Below are 22,156 nucleotides of genomic sequence, written 5' to 3'. Positions count from 1 at the left end.
TTTGATGCAAGAATGGTCTAAACTTCCTCTTTGCTGTTTGTACAAGTCTGATCAACAGTTACAGGAAATGTTTGGTGGAGGTTATTGCTGCTAAAGGAGGTTCTACCAGTTTTTAACTGCAAGGGGTCACAGCTTTTCCAGCCTGGACTGTGAATGATTAAACAAAGTGTTCTATAAAGACATGAAAATTACAATTGTTTGTTATTAGTTTAGGCAGATTGTGTATGTCTATTATTGTGACTTAGATGAAGAACAGACCACATTTTATGAGTAACTAATGCAGAATCCGAGGTAATTGCAAAGGATTCACAAACCTTTTCTTGCAACTGCATTCTAAATTAAAAAAAAAATTATTTGTACATTTTGCCTTTTGCACATTGGTTGTTTGTCAATCTTTGTGTGTAGTTTTTCATTGATTCTGTTGTAGTTTTATTCTACCGTGAATGTCTGGAAGAAAATGAACTCCAGGGCAGTATATGGTGACATATACATATTTTGATCATAAATTTACTTTGATCTTTTAAAACTTTGATGCATGTTATTTGAAGAAGGTGAGGTACTGAGATTAGTTTGGGAAGTGTGCAGATTTTTAATGTGAAAGCCTCCGGTAACCTCACAGTACAAGCAGCTGATCGAGTGGCTCTTCCTTGCCAGCCACGAGAGTTGTTAGATGCCGATGTCTTTGAACCGAGGTTCTTTCGGAAGTTAAGAGTGAGACATAAAACTTGTTTCACAATAGTGTTATTAAGCGCTAGTAGAATAAAGGAGTTGGAAATGGTGAAGAGCACAATTCTAGTAGCAATAGCAGGAAAGAACAAGTGGATGGAAAATATGGTGAGCCAACATGCTCAGCTCTTATAATACAGATAAACTGACGTTCCATTCAAATTTGTGGATAGGAGTTGACCAATCAGATAGCCACTATTCAAATATTGCAATACCAAAGAAGCTTCCAGAGTGATACAAGGAACTACAACCACTAGGAGACACATTAAACAATTGCATGTACACAGGTAATTATATAAAATGGTTGGTTGTCTGTTATATCTGACAATGACAGGAAATGTATGTGGGAGAGTTTTTAAAGTGGAAAATCCATTGCACTGGGGGAGTTCCACTCTGTTAACCTCGGAAGCCCTGGTCCAGTGGTACAAATGGTCATCGTAACTGGGGTCTTTCTTCATTGCAGTGGATGAACGTGACTTCATTTGTTCCTCGTCATCATGCTTTTCGCTCTCCACAGAGCGTTGCAGAATCGCCCTCCTGGCTGTTGCATCTCACTGTAGCTCTTATCTGCCTAGTCTGCTGGGGCTGACATTATATGCTAAGACAGGCATGCCCCTATCTCGCTAGAGTATGAGGGCCGCTGGGTACCTCACCCCGTTTAGACCGCCCGTTGAAGCAGTGTACCAGAGTGTGTTGTGTGTCCAGTGGGGACCAAAGGTGAGTGCCCAGATTGGACACTTCCCTTCACCACAAGCCCCTTCACCAGAGCTGCTACCACTCCCTGGGCGCCCCAAACACCCCAATTATATAAATAACAAGCATGCATAAAAAATTAATCTGTAAAGAAATAACAATTATACAGACTACTGCGACAGAGTGTTAAAGTGCCTCTGCTTTGTGTCCTTCCAGGTCGGTTTACGATGGAGAGGAGCACTGGCGCTTTATGGAGAAACTGGATGCCCGGATTAGGAACCATGACAGGGAGATTGAGAAAATGTGCAATTTCCATTTCCAGGGATTTGTGGACTCCATCACAGAGCTGCTGAAAGTGCGAGGAGAGGCACAGAAGCTGAAGGTGTGTCGCTCCTCTGCATCGCATCTCGGTGTGACGCTGTCTTTAACTGTAAAGTGGGTTACCATGTAAATGCAAGCAGGCTTTTTCCACCGAGGTTGGGTGAGACTAGACCTAAGGTCATGGGTTAAGGATGAAAGGTGAAACAAAATGTTTAAGGGAACATGAAGGGGATCTTCTTCACTCAGAGGGTGGTGAGAGTGAGGAACAGTCTGCCAGCGGAAGTAGTGGGGTTGATCTCAACAGTTAAGAGAAATTTTAGGGAACTAAGCAAATTAATAGCTTGGCACCTACTAGATGGGCTGAAGGGCCTGTTTCTGTGCTGTACTGGTCAATGTTTATGACTACATGGATGCTGGAAGCTTTCTATTTGAGCCTATCATCTATCACCTGCTGACTCTTACTTCACCCTTTCCCTCAACCTTTTTATTCTGGCAATCTCCCCTTCTTCCAGTCTTGAACTGAAATATTGACTGCCCATTTGCCTCAGTAGATGTTGTCTGACATGCTGAGTTCCTCCAGCACTTTATATGTTGTTCTGTGCTGTCATTTTTTTGGGAAAAGGTGTGGGTAGGGTTGGGGGTGAAAAAAATTCATTCAGTATCCCATCTGGTCCTAGACTCTCCACTCCACATCCACTCTATCTACGCCTTTCAATATTCAATAGGTTGCAATGAGATAACCCATAATTCTTCTAAACTACAGGTACAAGCCCAGAACATCAAATGCACCTCATGCATTAAACCTTTCATTCTTGGCATCAATCTCTTGAACCTCCTCTGGACCCTCTCCAGTGCCAGCACAGGCATTGTGAAGGGGGCAGAAGGCAGAATAAGAAGGTGGGGAGGGGGAGGGGAGACTCAGGGAGGGGCAAGGTGCTTGAATGGGTGACAGGGAGGAGCTGATGTGCTGGGGATATGTTGTGCAAATTGTGTCTTTGAGATGCAGCAATGGGGATCGAGAGGAGAAAATGGAGATGGATGTGAGGGAACGAATTTCGTGTGTGTGTGTGTGTGTGTGTGTGTGTGTGTGTGTGTGTGTGTGTGTGTGTGTGTGTGTGTGTGTGTGTGTGTGTGTGTGTGTGTGTGTGTGTGTGTGTGTGTGTGTGTGTGTGTGTGTGAGAGATTTTGCCAATCAGCTAAAGTAGATGTAGCGTCTCTCCTCACATCTACATTATATTGAGATTGCAGTGTAGTAATTTCTTCAGGATGTGCAGCACTTTGGATCAGAAGCGGAAGCAGAATCAGGTTTATTTATTATATGTGGTGAAGTTACAATATGAAGTATTTAAATATTAAATAAGTATTGCTAAAAGACTGAAAAAATTGATTATTGGGCACAGGAGTGGGCCTTTGAGAAGTTCCTAGTTCCTTAAACTATCACTTCTTGGTCAGACAAAGTTTCCTGTGTTTTCCACTGTTTGCCCAGCTGCCGAACAGTGACATTCGACTGGATAATTCCAGATTCACTGTCCAAACACTTTCTTTAAAATGTCTGATGTTTCTTTGGGATGATTTAGCAAAGCTGAGTGGCGTCGGTAATAATTTGTGTATTCATTGTAAACTACTCACTGATTTAGCAGTAAACAATGATTTTAGTCTGTGAAGCCGATGTGAGAGCATCCTTCAGGAGGGTGAACCCATGGAAAGCATCTGGCCCAGGTGGGGTGGCTGGCCAGTTACTGAAGACCTGTGCTATTCATCTGGTCGGAGTGTCCACTGAAGTCTTTAACCTCTTGCTTTGGCAAGGTGGTACCTGTATATTTATTTATTTTCTTGTTGTCTCAGATCCAGGTGACTGATACCAACGATAAGCTGCAGGAATCGGGAAGGGAGGTGAGTTCACTTTTGGTTTTTGGATCCAGGTTTACTCTGTGTCTTTTATTCTTGTCTGAAGATATTAACTACTTTTCCAGAGGAGTACTTTAATGAGGAAGCCCTGTAGGATCATGATGTTACTGGCCCTTTTCTGGCACTGTTCATGTATAACCCTGCTGCTTTTGATTGTTTTCATAAACCTGATAAAAACTCACGAAGCACTTTAACTTCCGTTGACCTGTCAGTTAATTAATGTGTTTCTTCTTACCTTGGAGATAGAACAGTACAGCACAGTACAGGTCCTTTGGCCCAAAAAGTTGTGCTGACTTTTTAACCAATGTCAACATCAATCTGACATTTCTCTCCCACATCATTCAATTGTCATGTGCCTTGTTATATGATATGAGTGATTATGGACTTTCCATTATCATGGTTGTTTTTGGCAAATTTTTCTACAGAAGTGGTTTGCCATTGTCTTCTTCTGGGCAGTGTCTTTACAAGATGGGTAACCCCAGCCATTATCAGACTCCTCAGAGATTGCCTGGTGCCTGTGGTCGCATAACCAGGACTGGTGATGTGCACCAGCTGCTCGTACAATCATCCACCACCTGCTCCCATGGCTTCATGTGACCCTGATCGGTGGGTGGGGGGGAAGGTTAGCAGGTACTATACCTTTTCCATAGGTGACCTGCAGGCCAGCAGAGGGAAGGAGCACATTACAGTTCCTTTGATAGAGATGCATCTCCTCCCCGTCACCTCCACCCCACCTACATAGTCCTCCATTTTTCTTTCATCTATCTACTTCTCTAAAGTGTGCTTCGAGTTGTAGCTGCCCAGGTTGGCTGTGAATTGACTGGCGAGTCACAGTTTTTACAGCTGCAATGTAGAGTGCATCCAATTCACATGTACCTGCAGATGCTGGAAATACAGAGCAACGCATACAAAATGTTGGAGGAACTCAGCAGGTCAGATACATCTATGGAAATGAATGGACCGTCTACATTTTGGGCCTATAACTTCCATCAGAACTGGTCTGGCAACTGCTCTGTCCAACACCACAAGAAACTGCAGAGAGTTCTGAACACAGCTTATTCCACCATATAAACCAGCCTCCCTTCCCCTAACTCTGTCTACACTTCCCACTGCTTCGGAAGAGCGCCGGCATAATGAAATACTCCTCCCAACCCAGACATTCGCTCTTCTCCCACCTTCCGTCGGGCAGAAAATACAAAAGATTGAGAATACAAACTCAAGGACAACTTTGTTCCACCATTTCAAGACCTTGCTCAATAAAGCTGAACTCTTGATCTCTCTATAAACCTTGCATCTCATTGCCTACCTGCTCTGCACTTTCTCGGTAACAGTTTATTCTGCATTCTGTTATTAATTTTACATTTGTTTTACATTGATGTGCTGTATCGGTACGCCATGAAGGGTGTGTATACAGAAAAGGGCCAGTTACATCATGAAGGATCCCACCCAGCTAGGTCATGGATTGTTTGTCCTACTCCCATGAGGGAGGAGGCTACGTAGCATCCAGGCCACAACCACCAGACTCAAAAGCAGCTACTTTCTCCAAACAGTATCAACACCCCCACCCACTAACTCACCCCTTCACACGAGTCAGTCTCCTTATGTGGAGACACTCCTGTACCAAGTCTCACTTTATGGACATAGAATCAAACTTTCTTTATAAGCCATCTTACGTATTTATATCTTTTGTGTTTAAAAAATTTTTTTTGGTGCTGCATTGGATCCAGAGTAACAATTATTTTGTTCTCCTTTACCCTTGAGTACCGGAAATGACATTAAACAATCTTGATTCTCGGTGTGTGTAATTATCTATCTGGAAATCAAATGCTTTTCACCGTGTCTTGGTGCACTGATGATAATAAACCAATGACCACTTACCAAAGGTTGGAGTCATTCTCTGTATGAATTCAGCTGGGCCTTGAAAATGGATGGCAAATTGCCACTGTCCTTTAGGCCATGACCTCTGACCAAGCAGTCGGAAAGCCAGGAAGGTTTGGTTATTTTTGATAAGGTTTCCTTATGGATTGGCAGTGATACTTACACAGGGCATCTAACTAGCTATGAAGTTAAAGTAGCCTCATGGAAATTAGGGGTGAAAACTGATTACTGAGCCAATTTCATCTAGAAATATAACCACTTGTGCCTGCTGTGCCACGAGGAAACCTACCATCTGTCTGCTGTTCCCCTAGAAATGTGTTAATTTCTCTGGAAACGAGTTCACCCATCTACCAATATCCCTGGAAGTGTTGCCATTGTAGAAACATGTCCACCCAACCACCAGCTCCACCAGAAATGCGACCACCTAACTGTCAGTTCCCCCGGAAATGTGTCCACCCAAACACCTGTTGGCCTGGAAATGTGTCCACCCAATCACCATCTCTGCCAAAAATGTGATCATCCGATTGCCAGTTCTCTGGAAGTGCGTCCACCCAAGTGCCAGCTCCCCCGGAAATGTGTCCACCGAACCTCCGGTTCCGCTGGAAAACGCGACCATCCAATCACCAGATCCCCCAGAAAAGGGGCCACTTATCCTCTGATTCCCCAGAAACTGACTGCACAGGTGCTGTTAATAGTCATGATCAGAGATTTTTCAACTAGTTTATAAAAGACATTTAACATAATTGTTTGTTTTCCCCGTGATCCACAGTTAATTATGGAAATGGAGGAACTGAGGAAGTGTCGCTCACAGCAGAGGAACATTGCGGCCACAGTGGACCAGCTGACCCTGTGTCTGCCAGGTACGTGACGGCTGCCTGTGGTGATGTCCCTCCACATATTATCATTGCTACAGACAGCGGTTCTGTTTTGGACGAGGGGTAACTATGAAGTGAACCATATGTGACCATTCATCCCAAGAATGTTGTTGAAGGAGAAAAATGTAGTCAGGTAGTGATGCGGGTTGTGCTTATGTGATAATAAAACTGCAGACAAAAGCAGAGACGTGGAATGCAGCATTTCAGGAACTTCACTAATTATGCTGTAACATGCATCCATCGTTGTAACAGAAAATTGGGTTTACTGCTTGACATGTAGACAATTATTTTATTCTGTAACCAGGACCTAGCCTGTTACTTAATTAAGTCTTCCTGTAGCCACCATTATGTTAACAAAATGTAGTTTTACTGGTAATCTCATCAACTAAGAATATAAAAACTGTACCGTATTTATGTTCTGATAGATCAGCTTTGACTGGTCTCCTGGTGCATACCAGTTTTAATAAAACACCCGTTATATTGAACTCCAAATCTGTGTGATCTTTCAGTTTGCTTCTACAAAGGTAGAACGACATCTGTCACTGAAAACTTTCAGTCACCCTTACATGCTGGGGATCTTTGATGATACATTTAGCTTTCCTGAGGCAGAACCAATGGTGGGGAGGGAATTGCCCATGATTGTTTCTGCTATTTCAAGGAGTATTTTAGACTGTAAGATCTCTAAGTAGAATTAGGTCATTTGGCCTATTCAACGTCAATGGTTCCATTTAATCTCAAAGAATGTAGATAGTATACAACCTGAAATTCTTTATCGTCACAGACATCCACAAAAACCAGAAGAGAGAAAGCAGCAGCACCCTCCACCCACCGAGTAAGCGATAGCAAATCCCCCAAGAAAGACCATGAACTGCAGTACCACAGAAACTAATCGTTCACCTGCCAATTCGATATTGCCACAGGCTCTTTCTCTCCCTAATAAAGGTGTCACCCTTCCCACAGTGAGAGGGGAGACCAACTAAACGAAACAACTCTCTGAAGTCTGCCTCGTTGCTTTTATTCTGAGTTCTCAGACTTGAGAATCAGCAGCAAACATTCTCCCATCATTGAGAGAGACAATGAGCGATTGTCCAAATACAGAGGCTCCGACAGCTGATCTGCTGTTTGCGATGTACCGTTTCTCTCCTGACACCTTGGTTGGTGACACTGGCGTTGAATCAACTTGTCGACAGGGCCGCAGGACCTCGTCCCAAAGGTGTGCATGCCTTCCAGGCTGCATCCTCGGGATATCGAAAAATGCCGGACAGTGAGCCCTGGGAGTGGAAGTCATTGCCGTAAAGAATGGCAGTTCGAGTGCAGCTGGACTCTGACAGAACCCCACCCACCTTAAAAAACAAAACAGAGACATCAAAGGGATTAGGCTCATTGGGTTGGAAGGACCCGTTCTACACTGTATTTCTAAATAAAATACTAAATCAATACGAATACCAAGGCCTGTACCAGATTCAGCACCCTCTGGCTGAAGAAATTCGTCATCTCAGTTCTGAAGGGAATAAAGCCTTTTATTCTGAGGCTTTACTTGTAATCTCTTCTGTAACAAGAAGCAGTGATGTATTGTTTGAGGGGTTGTCCTTTCCATTAAGCTCCAAGTCACACTTCCAATCAGCATATTGCTACTGTTTGCTTGGATGTATAAAGTTTTGAAGAAAAGTATTTCTTGGCCAACTGTTTTCCTGAAACTGCAGTACAAAACAAGCACTCCATTGCTGTTTATGAACTGTTAGTGTGTAAATTGACTGCAGAGCTAATCTATGTAACACAAGCAGATCTGCTTTGAAGCATTTCATGATGTCTGAAGCACTTTCTGGCTTTAAAGATTGACACAGGAAGGCAAATTCTTGCAGGTTGAGACAGTGGTAAGGAAGGCAAATGCAATGTTAGCATTCGTTTCGAGAGGGCTAGAATATAAAAGCAAGGCTTTATAAGACATTGGTCAGACTGTACTTGGAATATCGTGAGCAGTTTTGAGTCCCATGAAAATTGTGCTGGATCTGGAGAAGATCCAAAAGACGTTCAAAAGAATGATCCCAGGAATGGAAGACTTAACCTGTCAGGAGCATTTGATGTCTCCGGGCCTGTATTTGTTGGAATGGGGGTGGGAGGGGAAATCTCACTAAAACCTACCGGATAATGAAAGGCCTGGATAGAGTGGCCATGCAAAGGATGTTTCCATTATTGGGAGAATCTAGGACCAGAGGGTACAGCCTCAGAATAAAAGGATGTCCCTTAATAAAAGAGAGGAGGAATTTCTTTTGCCAGAGGATGTGAATTTGTGGAAGTCACTGGCTATATTTAAAGCAGAGATCGACAGGTTCTGGATTGGTAAGGAGTGGGATTAAAAGTTACGTGGAGAAGGCAGAAGAATAGTGTTGGGGAGAAAGGAAAATCAGCCATGAAGGAATGATGGAGCAGACTCAGTGGGCTGAGTAGCCTAATTTGCTCCCGTACCTTAAGGTCTTTTCAGTGGACATCCCATGCCCAAGTCACAGTTTTAATTCCAGAGAGCTCATGGTCTAAATGTGTTTAATCCCAAATATTGTGTGTTGTATAAAATAAAATTCTTTGGCTGAAATGCAGTTTGCAAAACTAGTTTTTCGAACATCTAATATTTCACGCTGATGAAGATCCATCCATTCTGATTAATTTCTCAAAGACTGAATTATAGAAATTATTATATCCATCTTACTCAACTTGCAAATGAATGCTGAGCATTTGAGGAGTGTTGATAGAATATTCTGGGATAAAACTTTCATTGACATCAGGGCCAGAAAACGGAGGTGACAGGTTTAAGGTATTTGCCAAAAATAACAGAAGGGAGATGGGAGTTCTCTTAAGCACCACACACAAAATGCTGGAGGAACTCAACAGTTCAGGCAGCATATATGGTATCTTTTTTGTGGTATGGTATCTCTTAGGTATTTACCAAAAAATACCTGATACATTTCCACAATTACCTGATACATACCCAAAAATACCTGACATGTTTCCACCATTTAAGGTATTTGCCAAAAAAAACCCAGGAATCTGGGAGTTCTCTTAGGCAGTTATGATTTGGAATCCACTGATATGTAGAGAGTCTGGGTGAGCATATGAACATAGAACATAGAAATCTACAGCACATCACAGGCCCTTCAGCCCACAATGTTGTGCCAACCATATAACCTACTCTAGAAACTGCCTAGAATTACCCTACTGCATAGTTCTCTATTTTTCTAAGTTCCATGTACCAATCTAAGAGTCTCTTAAAAGACCCTATTGTATCTGTCTCCATCACCATTCCATGCACCCACCACTCCTTGTGTGAAAAACTTAACCCTGACTTCCCCATTGTATAAGCACCTTAAAACTATGCCCTGGGAAAAAGCCTCTGGCTATCCACATGATCAATGCCTCTCATCATCTTATACACTTCTATCAGGTCATCTCTCATCCTCTGTCACTTCAAGGAGAAAAGGCCAAGTCTACTCGATCTATTCTCATAAGGCATACTCTCAAATCCAGGCAACATCCTTGTAAATCTCCTCTGCACCCTTTCTATGGTTTTCACATCCTTCCTGTAGTGAGGCGACCAGAACTGAACACAGTACTCCAAGTGGGGTCTGACCAAGGTCTTATATAGCTGTAACATTACCTCATGGCTTTTGAATTCTTTCCCACGGTTGATGAATGCCAATTCACCATACGTCTTCTTAACCACACAGTCAACCTGCGCAGCAGCTTTGAGTGTCCTATGGCTACAGACCCTAAGGTCTCTCTGATCCTCCACACTGCCAAGAGTCTTACCATTAATACTATATTCTGTCTTCAAATTTGACCTACCAACATGAACCACTTCACACTTATCCGGGTTGAACTCCATCTGCTACTTCTCAGGCCCGTTCTGCATCCTACCGATGTCCCGCTGTAAACTCTGACAACCCTCCAGACTATCACAACACCCCAAACCTTTGTGTCATCAGCAAACTTACTAACCCACCTTCTACTTCTTCATCCAGGCCATTTATAAAAATCGCAAAGAGGTGGGGTCCCAGAACAGATCTTTGTGGACCACCACTGGTCACCGACCTCCATGCAGAAAATGAACCGTCTATAACCACTCTTTGCCTTCTGTGGGCAAGTCAATTCTGGATCCACAAAGCAAGGTCTCCTTGGATCCCTTGCCTCCTTACTTTCTGAATGAACCTCGCATGGGGAACCTTATCAAATGCCTTACTGAAATCCATATACATTATATCCACTGCTCTACCTTCATCAACGTGTTTTGTTACATCCTCAAAGAATTCAATCAGGCTTGTAAGGCATGATGTGCCCTTGACAAAGCCATGCTGATTATCCTTAATCAGATTGTGTCTCTCCAAATGCTCATAAATCCTGCCTCTCAGGATCTTCTTCAATAACATGCCCACCACTGAGATCAGACTCACTGGTCTATAATTTCCTAGGTTATCTCTACCCCCTTTCTTGGACAAGGGAACAAAATTTGCAACCCTCCTATCCTTCGGCACTTCTCCCGTCCCTATTGATGATGCAAAGGTCACTGCCAGAGCCTTAGCAATCTCTTCACTTGCTTCCCACGGTACCCTGGGGTACATCTCGTCTGGTCCCAGCGACTTAACTAAACTTAATGCTTTTGAAAAGTTCCATCTCTCCGTGGTTGAAGAGTCAGAGAGCTGCTGAGATCATAGACACGAGAGACGAGAGAAGCAGAAGTTTGAATCTTGACAAGAGCTTAGTGAGACTCTTACTGCTCCCCCTCTGTGATCTCCACTGCTCTCTGCCTCTGTGATCATGTGCTCACCGAGACTTGTTACCACAACGATGTGTCCAGCTTGTATTCCTTCCCCTCTTCCCACCTTACTATTCTGGCTTCTTCCTCCTTGCTTTCCAATCCTGATAAAGATTTTGGCCCAAAACTTTGGCTATTTATTCTTCTCCATAGATGCTGCCTGACCTGCCGAATTCCTCCAACATTTTGTTGGTATTATTTCTGGGGATTATTTATTTATTATTTGGAGTTACAGCATGGTAACAGGCCCTTCTAGCCCAATGAGCTGACACTGCTTTATTACACCCATGTGAACATTTAACCTCCTAACCTGTATGTCCTTAGAACTTGGGAGGAAGCTGGAACACCCGGAGGAAACTCATGCTGTCACAGGGAGAACATGCAAATTCCTTACAGACAGTGGCAGAATTGAACCCAGGTTGCTGGCACTGTAATAGCATTGTCTAACCCTGGGGTTCCCAATCTGGGGTCCACGGACATCTCGGTTAATGGTAGGGGTCTGGGAACCCCTGTTCTAAACTCGATACTACAGTGCTACCCCAACATGATGTTTGAGGGAGCTTGCTTTGAAGAACGTTTAGTGGCTGCACCATTTTCCGTTACTATACACACTCTACAGCAGTGCTTTGTAGACAGAAAGAACACTGGCCTATCCTGGGTGATAATTTTCCTTATAAGAGATGCCAAGACCAAATACCCGAGATAAACCAGGCCATTGTCAACTTGTAGCTATATTTCATTAGGAGTTTGAGGAGAATTGGTATGTCACCAAAGGCTCCAGCAAAGTTTTACAGATATACTTTGGAGAGCATTCTAATTGGTTGCAGCACCATCTGGTATGGGGGTGGGGACAGACTGGAAAAAGCTGCAGAAAGTTGCAAATTTAGCTGGCTCCACAGTATCAAGGACATCTTTAAAAGGCGATGCCTCAAAGAGGCAACATCCATCATTAAGGACCACCATCACCCAGAACATACCCTCTTCTCATTGCTACCATCAAGGAGCAGGTACATGAGCCTGAAATCACACACTCAATTTTTTAGGAAAAGCTTCTTCCCCTCTGCCATCAGATTTCTAAATGGTCAATGAACCCATTAACACCATGAATCCATGAACACTATCTCACTTTTTTTTTACTCTTTCTTGTACTATAGATATATATATATATATATATTTAGAAATATAGAAAACCTACTGCACAATACATGCCTTTTGGCCCACAAAGCTGTGCCAAACATGTTCTTTCCTTCGAAATTACCTAGGGTTACCCATAGCCCTTATTTTTCTGAGCTCCATGTACCTGTCCAGGAGTCTCTTAAAAGATCCTATCATATCTGCCTCCACCACCATCACCGGCAGCCCATTTCATGCAATTACCACTCTCTGCATAAAAAACTTACCTGTGACATCTCATCTGTATCTACTTCCAAGCACCTTAAAACTGTGACCTCTCGTGCTAGCCACTTCAGCCCTGGGAAAAAGCCTCTGACTATCCACACGATCAATGCCTCTCACTATCTTGTACATCTCTATCAGGTCACCTCTCATCCTCTGTTGCTCCAAGGAGAAAAGGCTGAGTTCACTCAACCTATTCTCATAAGGCATACTCCCCAATCCAGGCAACATCCTTGTAAATCTCCTCTGCACCCTTTCTATGGTTTTCACATCCTTCCTGTAGTGCGGTGACCAGAACTGAGCTCAGTACTCCAAGTGGGGTCTGACCAGGGTCCTGTATAGCTGCAACATTACCTCTTGGCTCCTAAACTCAATCCCACGATTGATGAAGGCCAATGCACCTTTCTTAACCACAGAGTCAACCTGCGCAGTGGTTTTGAGTGTCCTATGGACTCGAACCCCAAAATCCCTCTGATCCTCCACACTTCCAAGGGTCTTACAATTAATACTATGTTCTGTCATCATACTTGACCTGCCAAAATGACCCACCTCACACCTATCTGGGTTGAACTCCATCTGCCACTTCTCAGCCCAGTTTTGCATCCTATCAGTGTCCCACTGTAACCTCTGACGGCCCTCCATACTATCCACAATACCTCCAACCTTTGTGTCATCAGCAAATTTACTAACCCATCCCTCCACTTCTTCATCCAGGTCATTTATAAAAATCACAAAGAGTAGGAGTCCCAGAACAGATCCCTGAGGCACACCACTGGTCACTCGTGTCCTTGCAGAATATGACCCGTCTACAACCACTTCTGTGGGGAAGCCAGTTCTGGATCCACAAAGCAATTTCCCCTTGGATCCCATGCCTCCTTACTTTCTCAATAAACCAGGTACCTTGTCAAATGCCTTACTGAAATCCATATACATTACATCCACTGCTCTACCTTCATCAATGTGTTTAGTCACATCCTCTAAAATTTCTTGCTGTAATTTACAGTTCTTATATATTATGTATTGCAATATACTGCTGCTGCAAAACAATAAGCTTCATGACATATGCCAATGATTTAGACCCGATTTTGATTCTATATAGATAAGTTGACTCGCTGTAGACCACCGTTCAGAGTTGAGCATGATGGGAGAGTCTGGCGTGGTCTTTCCTACAGACCATGGAGAGGCCTTGTGGGAGAGAGGACAAGATGGAACATACTGGAACCCTAAGCTCAGTTTGATTTGTTAAACCACGCTGACAGGAGCCCTGATGTGTGTGAGTGCTGACGAGCTTAGCAGATGAAGGGTGCAGGATGTGGTAGCAAGGGGCTGGCGGGTGAGCTGTGAATCGATCCGGGTGCTGGAGAAAGTTACCAGAGCTGCTTCAACCTCCTGTTCTCGAGGTGCTTAGGAACAGTGCTGAGATCTCTGAGCTCTTAGTTATCACTCACCACCGATAACTTTGAGTGAGAAATGTGGTGCTAAAATTTAGTAGTGATGGAATATGGTGTTTCAATCCAAGGTTCTTTTAGAAGTTAGCAATGCACAGGGCCAGATTGAAAAGGTAGAGGTGTTTTGGTCAAAGGTGTCAGAAGGGCTTGTGTTCAGCTCGCTGCTCCACAAGATTTACTCGCTTTTACACTAAACTGGGGCTGTGGCCTGCAACTAACGGGCTCCTGAACTGGCTGCTGCGATGAACTAGCTTCCTGACTGTGGACTCACATTCATGAACTCCCAGTCCAGCCGAAGAGTCTCGGCCTGAAACGTCGACTGTACTTTTTTCCATAGAAGCTGCCTGGCCTGCTGGGTTCCTCCAGCGTTTTGTGTGTGTTGTTTAGTTCTGAGTGTTATTTGTTTACTTTTTATTGTCTGCACAAATAGTTCTTTTTTTGCACATTGGGTGTTTGAAAGTCTTTCTTACTGGGTTCTGTTGGGTTTCTTTGTTTTTGTGGCTGCCTATAAGAAGCATGCGTGGCGGGCTAGAGATACGTCTCTACCCAAGGAGGGGTAGGCGCTTCTTCCCTCTGCTAGCCTGCGGGTCACCCTTGGGAAAGGTGCAGCATCTGCTTAGCCCCCGATCAGGCTCACATGAAGCCATGGGAGCAGAGGGTGGATGGTCGTATGAGCAACTGGTGCAGATCACAAGTCCTGGTTATTGACCACTGATGCAAGGCAGACAGTCTCTGGGGAGTATTGGTGGTGGCTGGGGTCACCCATCTTATCAAGACACTGCCCAGAAGAAGGCAGTGGCAAAGCACTTCCCAACAACAATCATGGTCATAGACCATGATCATCCATGTCATACGACACGGCACATAATGATGATGATGATGTAAGAAAATTAATTTCAAAATTGTATACACACACACACACACACACACACACACACACACACACACACACACACACACACACACACACACACACACACACACACACACACACACACACACACACACACACACACGCTGTAGTATACATCATCATCATGGCTTGGCTTTGCAAACGAAGATTTAGGAAGGGGGCTGCCCAGGGCTGCCCACGTCTGCTGCAGACTTGCTGGTGGCTGGCAAGGCCAATATGGGACAGGCGGACCCGTCCGCAGCGGCTGCAGGGGAAAATGTGTTCTGGGTTTGGTGCTGCTGTGTCGCGGTTCTTCCTCCTTTTCCTTTCGTCCTCAAGGCCAGCCCTGCGTGCGTTCTCGAAGGGGGAGACAGACTGGTGAACGGTGTGTCACCAGACCTTACGATCGGAGACTAGAGTAGACCACTGGCAATGGTCAATGTGACAGGCACCAAGGGATTTCGACAGGGAGGATGGTCATAGACGTGGGCGTGTCCTTCCGCCTGCAGAATAATTTTTTTAGGTGGAGTGCAGTGTGCGCGGTACTGGCCCCACCCTTTACACCCGAGGCTCATCTGCCATAGCCTAGCAAGCTGAGATGGTGACAGCGAGGTTCTCGGGTCGTAGGAGTAACGTCGGAGTGTCCTTCTCCTAGGTGGATGGCCTGACAAGCCTGACGAGCCCCACTTGCCTGGGTTTGGAGTCAGAGTTGTCCTTCTCTTAGGCTGGCTGCCAATCAAGGCTAACGGGCCCAGCCTACCCATCCAGTTATACTGCTGGACATTCAGTTGCGCTATGACGTAGCAAGCTTAGTGGAAATGGGAGACATCGACGAGAAGGTGTTGCTACGGACACAGTAGTGTAGGACGGGCCATTTGCAGTGGCCTCCTGCCTAGCAAGCCAGACAGCGACCACGCGGCGATCACTACACCGGGAAAGGAGAGGCGATGCACTGCGCGTGCACTTTCCCTGGGTGAGTGGGACATCAGGCCCAGACCTCACGTACTTTGATAATAAACATTCTTTGAACTTGAATTTCAATGAGTCACGACTTGTTGCTTCATGATAATTTTATTAAGAGTTGATAGAACAAAGTGAAGTTGAAACAGACAGAGATAGGGGATCTACTACTTGAGAAGAGAGAAATTAAGATGGTGCCCAGCATAAAACATCTATTTTTATACACTGAGATAAATAAAATTCTGTAGATATGGGATAACCAATTAGAAAGTACTTATTTGAATACTGCAGTACCAAGTTAACCAATGAGAAAACACTTATTCACTTAATGCAGAACAGAAATTTTCAGAGCTTTCTTTATGTAGCCACTGAAGCCATATTAAGCTGTTCTAAGATACTTAGCAGGAACTTAGCAGGCTAGGTAGCATTTGAAGAAAAGAGTAAACAGTCGACATTTTGGGCTGAACCCTTCATCTAGACTGAAAAAAGAGAAGAGAAGTCAGAGTAAGGAGGGGGTGGGATGGGAGGAAGAAGTTCAAGCTTCACTTTCCAATTCAGTCCATGTCAGTTCATGGCCTTCTCTACTGTCGTGATGAGGCCACACTCAGGTTGGAGGTGGCAGAGATGGAGTGCTAGGGACAGGGAATAGCGCAGGTGCAGATACACCCAGCCCTGAGACACCAGGCAAGATTGTTTGATTCCAAACAATTGGTTTACTGATCATTACAGAATGTCTCTCTGATGCTTCCTGCTCCCTCCCCTCTTCCTTCTCCTTTTCCCAACATGATTCCACTCTCCCTGCCCCCTTCCTACTCAATTCACAATAAAGACCCATATCAGAATCAGGTTTATCATCATTCACATATGTCATGAACTTGTGTATTTTTGCAACAGCAGTACAGTGCAATACATAAAATTACTATAGTACTGTTCAAAAGTCTTAAGCACCCTACTTATATGTACAGCATGTGCCCAAGACTTTTACATAGTACTTTATATCAAACATAAATTATACACAATTTTTACAAGAAAGAACACAATTACAACAAAAAATCAATTTTAGTGCAGAATGGTCAAAGTGGTCACAGTGTTGCTAAAATGTAGTGATTAGAGTCATGCTGGTTGGTTCAGGAACCAAATACTTGAAGATAAGTAGCTGTTCTTGAACCTGGTGGTGTGGGTCTTCTGTACCTCCTGCTCAATGGAATCTGTAAGAAGATGGCATGGTTCAGATGGTGGAATAGTAGTTCCTTCAGCAGATTGTTACTTATTTATATTTTATACATGCGGTGCCTATAAAAGTATTCACGCCGCCGTGGAAGTTATCATGTTTTATTGTTTTACAACATTGAATCACAGTGGAGTTAACTTGGCTTTTTGTGACGCTGATCAACAAAAAAAGACTCATGAAAACAGATCTCAACAAAGTGATCTAAATTAGTTACAAATATAAAACACAAAATAATTGATTGCATAAGTATTCACTCCCTTTAATATGACATAAAAAATCATCAGTGGTGCAGCCAGTTCGTTTTAGAATTCACATGATTAGTTAACTGGAGATCACCTGTTTACAGTCAAGGTGTTTCAATTGATTGTAGTAAAAATACATCTGCTGGAGAGTCAGCAAAATCTACACCATGAAGACAAAAGAAGACTCCAAGCAACTCTGTGGAACGGTTATTGAAAGTACACATCAGGAGCTGGGCGTAAGAAGGTTTCCAAATCATCAAATAACCCTTGGAGTACAGTTAAGTCAATCATCAAGAAATGGAAAGAATATGGCACAGCTGCAAATTTACCTAGAGCAGGCCATCCTCAAAACCTGAGTGACCGTGCAAGAAGGGGACTAGTGAGGGAGGCCACTGAGAGACCTATGAGAACTCTGGAGAAGTTACAACCTTCAGTGGCTGAGATAGGAGAGACTGTGCATATGATGACTGTTGCCCAGGTGCTTCCACAGTTGCAGCTTTATGGGAGAGTGGCAAAGAGAAAGCCATGGTTGAAAAAAACTCGTGTGAAATCTTGGCTAAAGTTTACCAGAAGACACATTGGAGACACTGAAGTCAGCTGGAAGAAGGTTCTATGGTCTGATGAAATCAAAATTGAGCTTTTTGGCCATCACACTAAATGCTATGTTTGGCATAAGCTAAACACCTCACATCATCAAAAACACACCATCCCTAACATGAAGTATGATGTTGGCTGTATCATGCTGTAGGAATGTTTCACTGCAGCAGGCCCTGGAAGGCTTGTGAGGGTAGAATGAATGCAACAAAATACAATGAATTCATGGAGGAAAACCTGATGCAGTCTGCAAGAGAACTGTGACTTGGGAGAAGATTTGCTTTCCAGCAAGACAATGACCCCAAGCATAAAACCAAGGCTACACAGGATTAGCTTAAAAACAACAAAATTAATGTCCTAAGGTGGCCAAATCAGAGTCCAGCCCTCAATCCAATTGAGAATTTGTGGCTGGAATTGAAAAGGGCTGTTCACTCACGATCCCCATGCAATCTGACAGAGCTTGAGCAGTTTTGTAAAGAAGAATGGGGAAAATTGCAGTGTCCAGATGTGCAAAATTAATAGAGACCTGTCCACACAGACTCAAGGCTGGAATTACTGCCAAAGGTGCATCTACTAAAGGACGTGAATAATTATGCAATCAATTATTTTGTATTTTGTGTTTTATGTTTGTAATTAATTCAGACCAATTTGTACAAATTTGTTTTCACTTTGACTCGACAGAGTCTTTTCTGTTGATCAGTGTCAAATAAGCCAAATTAAATCCACTGTGATTCATGTTGGAAAAGCAATAAAGCATGAAAACTTCCAAGGGTGATGAGTTGAATACTTTTTATAGGTACTGTATACTTCTTATTGCAATTTATAGTTATTATGTATTGCAATGTACTGCTGCCACAAAACAACAAATTTCACGACATGCCCGAGATAATAAACCTGATACTGATTTTGCTTCTGCTCCAGATTCAGACATCTGCAGTCTCTGGTTTTTAGAATGCTTTCATTTTTGTTTTCCTATAATCCCCTCTGGTGGCCATTCTGTACTTGACATGTCCTTATAGTAATTGATGCTGGGTGGAGAAACATATTGGTCTTGTATTTTTATGAACTGTATCATGTCTGTCACAACCCAAAGACAGGATCCCCTGCTTCACTGCAAATGTAGCAGAGCTGAACATGTCATGTCAATTAAATGGTGTGCTAAATTCAGTTTGTGGCTACTCCTCAGAGAAAACAGGGTGGCAAGAGGTACAGATTTTATGTTATAATGCATGGAAACAAGCCCTTTGGCTAAACTGGTCCATGTTAACCAAGATTCCCTTCTTAGCTAGTCCTATTTGCTTGTGTTTGTTTCCTATCCTTCCAGTTCTTTCCAAACCATGTACCTGTCCAAGTATCTTTATAATGATATTAATGCATCTGTCTTGACCACTTCCTCTGGCAGTTTGCTCCATATACTCACCACCCTGTGGGTGGAAAAAGTTGCCCCATGGCTTCTGAAGAAGTAGAGGGCATATGTCCAAGGCGAGAGGGGACATAATTCATAGGAGTGTGAGTGTGATGAGTGTGTGCCAGCGGAAGTGGTGGATGTGGGCTCAATTGCAACATGTAAGAGAAGTTTGGGTAAGTACATGGATGGGAGGGATACGGTAGGAAGAAGTTCCTCCTCATGTTCCCCTGTAAACATGTCACCTTTCACCCCTAACCTATGACCTCTGGTTCCAGTTTCACCCAACCTCAATGGAAAAAAGCCTGCTTACATTTACCCTGTCTATACCCCTCATAATTTTGTATACCTGAATCAAATTTTTGAGCATCAGAATCAGAATCCAGTTTAATATCACTGGCATATGTCGCAAAATTTGTTAACTTTGTGGCAGCAGCACAATACAATACATGAATATATAAAAAAAAGCTAAAAACTGGAAAAATAAGAATATGTTTGTATTTTAAATAGTTAAATTAAAACAAGTAGTGAAAAAACAGAATTTAAAAAAAGTAGTGAGTTAGTGTTCATGGGTTGAATGTCAATTTAGAAATTGGATGGCAGAAGGCATTTTCTCTGTACTCTATAGAATTTTTGCTGTACTCTTTTAATATTTTCAATATCTTTCCTGTAGACTTTATTCTTAGCTCTTAGCTAGTATGAATATGGGCATTGGACTTTACGGTCCATGTTACACAGACCTTGTCTTGCAAGCTTGGCTTGGGGATTCTTGGGTGTAGTGATTTGAGCTTGTGTGTTCAGGCAACCTGTCGAGCAAAGATACTTAAAGAGAAATAAAAATGCAACAATTAAACCAACCATGAAGAAAGTATTTTAATTACATTGTGGTAAATTTATTGGTATATTATTGACGCATATTATGAGCTATAGTAAAATGCTTGCCACCCGTACAGATCATTTCATTACATTAGTATATCAAGGTAGTGGCAAGGGAATGCAGAATAAAGAGTAACAGCTACAGAGAAAGTGCAGTGCAGGCAGACAATGATGTGCAAGGCCATAAATAGGTAGAGTCCATTTTATTGTGCCGGGGATCATTAGATAATCTTATAACAGTGGGCTAGAAGCTGTCCTTGAGCCTGGTGGTACATGTTTTCAGGCTTTTGTATCTTCTGCCTGATAGGCGATTGCCCTGGATGAATCGAGTGTTTGATTATATTGGCTGCTTTACCGTAGCAGCGAGAAGTATTGACAGAATCCATGGCGATGAGGCTGGTTAGTGTGATACCCTGGCCTGTGTCTACAACTCCCTATGCTTCACTGCAGAGCGATTGCTGTACTGAGCTATGATAGATTTGTATAGGGTGATTTCATTGGCACGTGGATAAAAATTGCTGAGAGTCAGCAGAGATTTTTATAGACAGTTATTGCAGTGGCTGATGGTTTCTTCTTCTCATCCACAGTTCTGGAGATGTACAGTAAATTACGGGAGCAGATGAAGACTAAAAGGTAAATTACAGTCTGATCTTTGATCTTTTGTTTCCCTACTTACTGCTTCAAATCTGCCACACCTAGTGTGCTTCAAGTTAACCTGTGGAGGTGTACCAGGATGCTGCTTGGACTAGAGAGCATGTTGAGTGAGCTAGGGCTTCTCTTTTTGGAGTGAAGGAGGCTACGAGGTGACTTGATAGAGGTGTACGAGATGATAAGGAACATTGATATAGTGGACAACCAGACATCTGTTCCCAGGGTGGAAATGGTTCATACAAGGAGGCCTAACTTTAAGGTGTTGGGAGCAAAGGATAGGGGGATGTCAGAGGTATGTTTTTATTCAGAGAGTAGTGGGTGCATGGCATGTCCCGTAATGGGTGGTAGTAGAGATAGATATGTTAGGGATATTTAAGAATCTCTTAGATAGGCACAGTGGAAATTACAGTTTGGGGTGTTCCAGTGTTCGGATTTCAATTCTAGTGCCAACCTGTGAAGAGTCTCTGGTAAGTTCTCCCTGTGGAATGCAAGGGTTTTCTCCAAGTCCTCTGGTTTCCACCCACAGTCCAAAGACATACCAGGTAGGTCAGTTGGTTGTTGTAAATTGTCCCGTTATTAGATTAAGGATAATTAAGTCTGTTGGGGTTTGCTGGGGCGCTGTGGCTCGAAGGGCGGGAAGGGCCTACTCCTCACTGTATTGCTAAATAAAAATTAGCAGGAGGCAACATTTTAAGGTGATTGTAGGAAAGTATAGGAGAATGTCAGAGGTAGTTTTTGTACTCAGAGAGTGGTGAGTGCATGGTACTCCCTGAGGGGGTGGTGGTTGAGGCAGATACATTAGGAACATTTTGCAGGCTCTTAGAAAGGCACATGGATGATAGAAAAATGGAGTGTTACGTGGGATGGAAGAATTAGATTGAAATTGGAGTGAGTTAAAGGTCTGGTACACATCATGGACAGAAGACCCTAAACTGTGTTGAACTTTTATGCTTGTTGCAGCAAGGTTAACAATAAATGGATTGAGGAGGGAATGGAGCATTTATCCAACTGAATGAAAATGAAAATCTTTCTGTGAACTGTCTTGCAAATTACCAGTAAAGTAGTTGTAATTGTAGGTGTACATGTAAAGAGGTGAGAAGCAAGGTCATGAAGAATCTGTGGTGACCAAGGTCTTTCTGGATGTATATAACCCAGTGGTTTATATGGTATGCAATTGATGTTTTAGGATCTGAGAAATTTGTAGTTAAGGGAGAAAATTGTGTGTTGCTCAGCCATAGAAATATCCTCACTGTGTGA

At 43.2% G+C, this 22,156-nt stretch overlaps 1 protein-coding gene across 1 annotated transcript in view; it reads left to right on the top strand.

Moving 5' to 3' along the window:
* LOC140726121 (exocyst complex component 6B-like) overlaps window positions 1-22,156 on the top strand; it is an 835,898-nt gene that overhangs the window by 77,245 nt on the left and 736,497 nt on the right. The window contains exons 2-5 of the mRNA XM_073042078.1: window positions 1,636-1,801; window positions 3,586-3,633; window positions 6,296-6,386; window positions 20,836-20,881. Coding sequence (XP_072898179.1) covers window positions 1,636-1,801; window positions 3,586-3,633; window positions 6,296-6,386; window positions 20,836-20,881 — 351 coding nt within the window. The remainder of the gene's footprint in view (window positions 1-1,635; window positions 1,802-3,585; window positions 3,634-6,295; window positions 6,387-20,835; window positions 20,882-22,156) is intronic.

Source organism: Hemitrygon akajei, chromosome 4 (genome assembly GCF_048418815.1).
Source record: "Hemitrygon akajei chromosome 4, sHemAka1.3, whole genome shotgun sequence".
In the NCBI taxonomy this organism is placed as follows: Eukaryota; Metazoa; Chordata; class Chondrichthyes; order Myliobatiformes; family Dasyatidae; genus Hemitrygon; species Hemitrygon akajei.
Note: the sequence above shows the minus strand (reverse complement) of the source record. Positions and strands in the feature narration are given on the sequence as shown.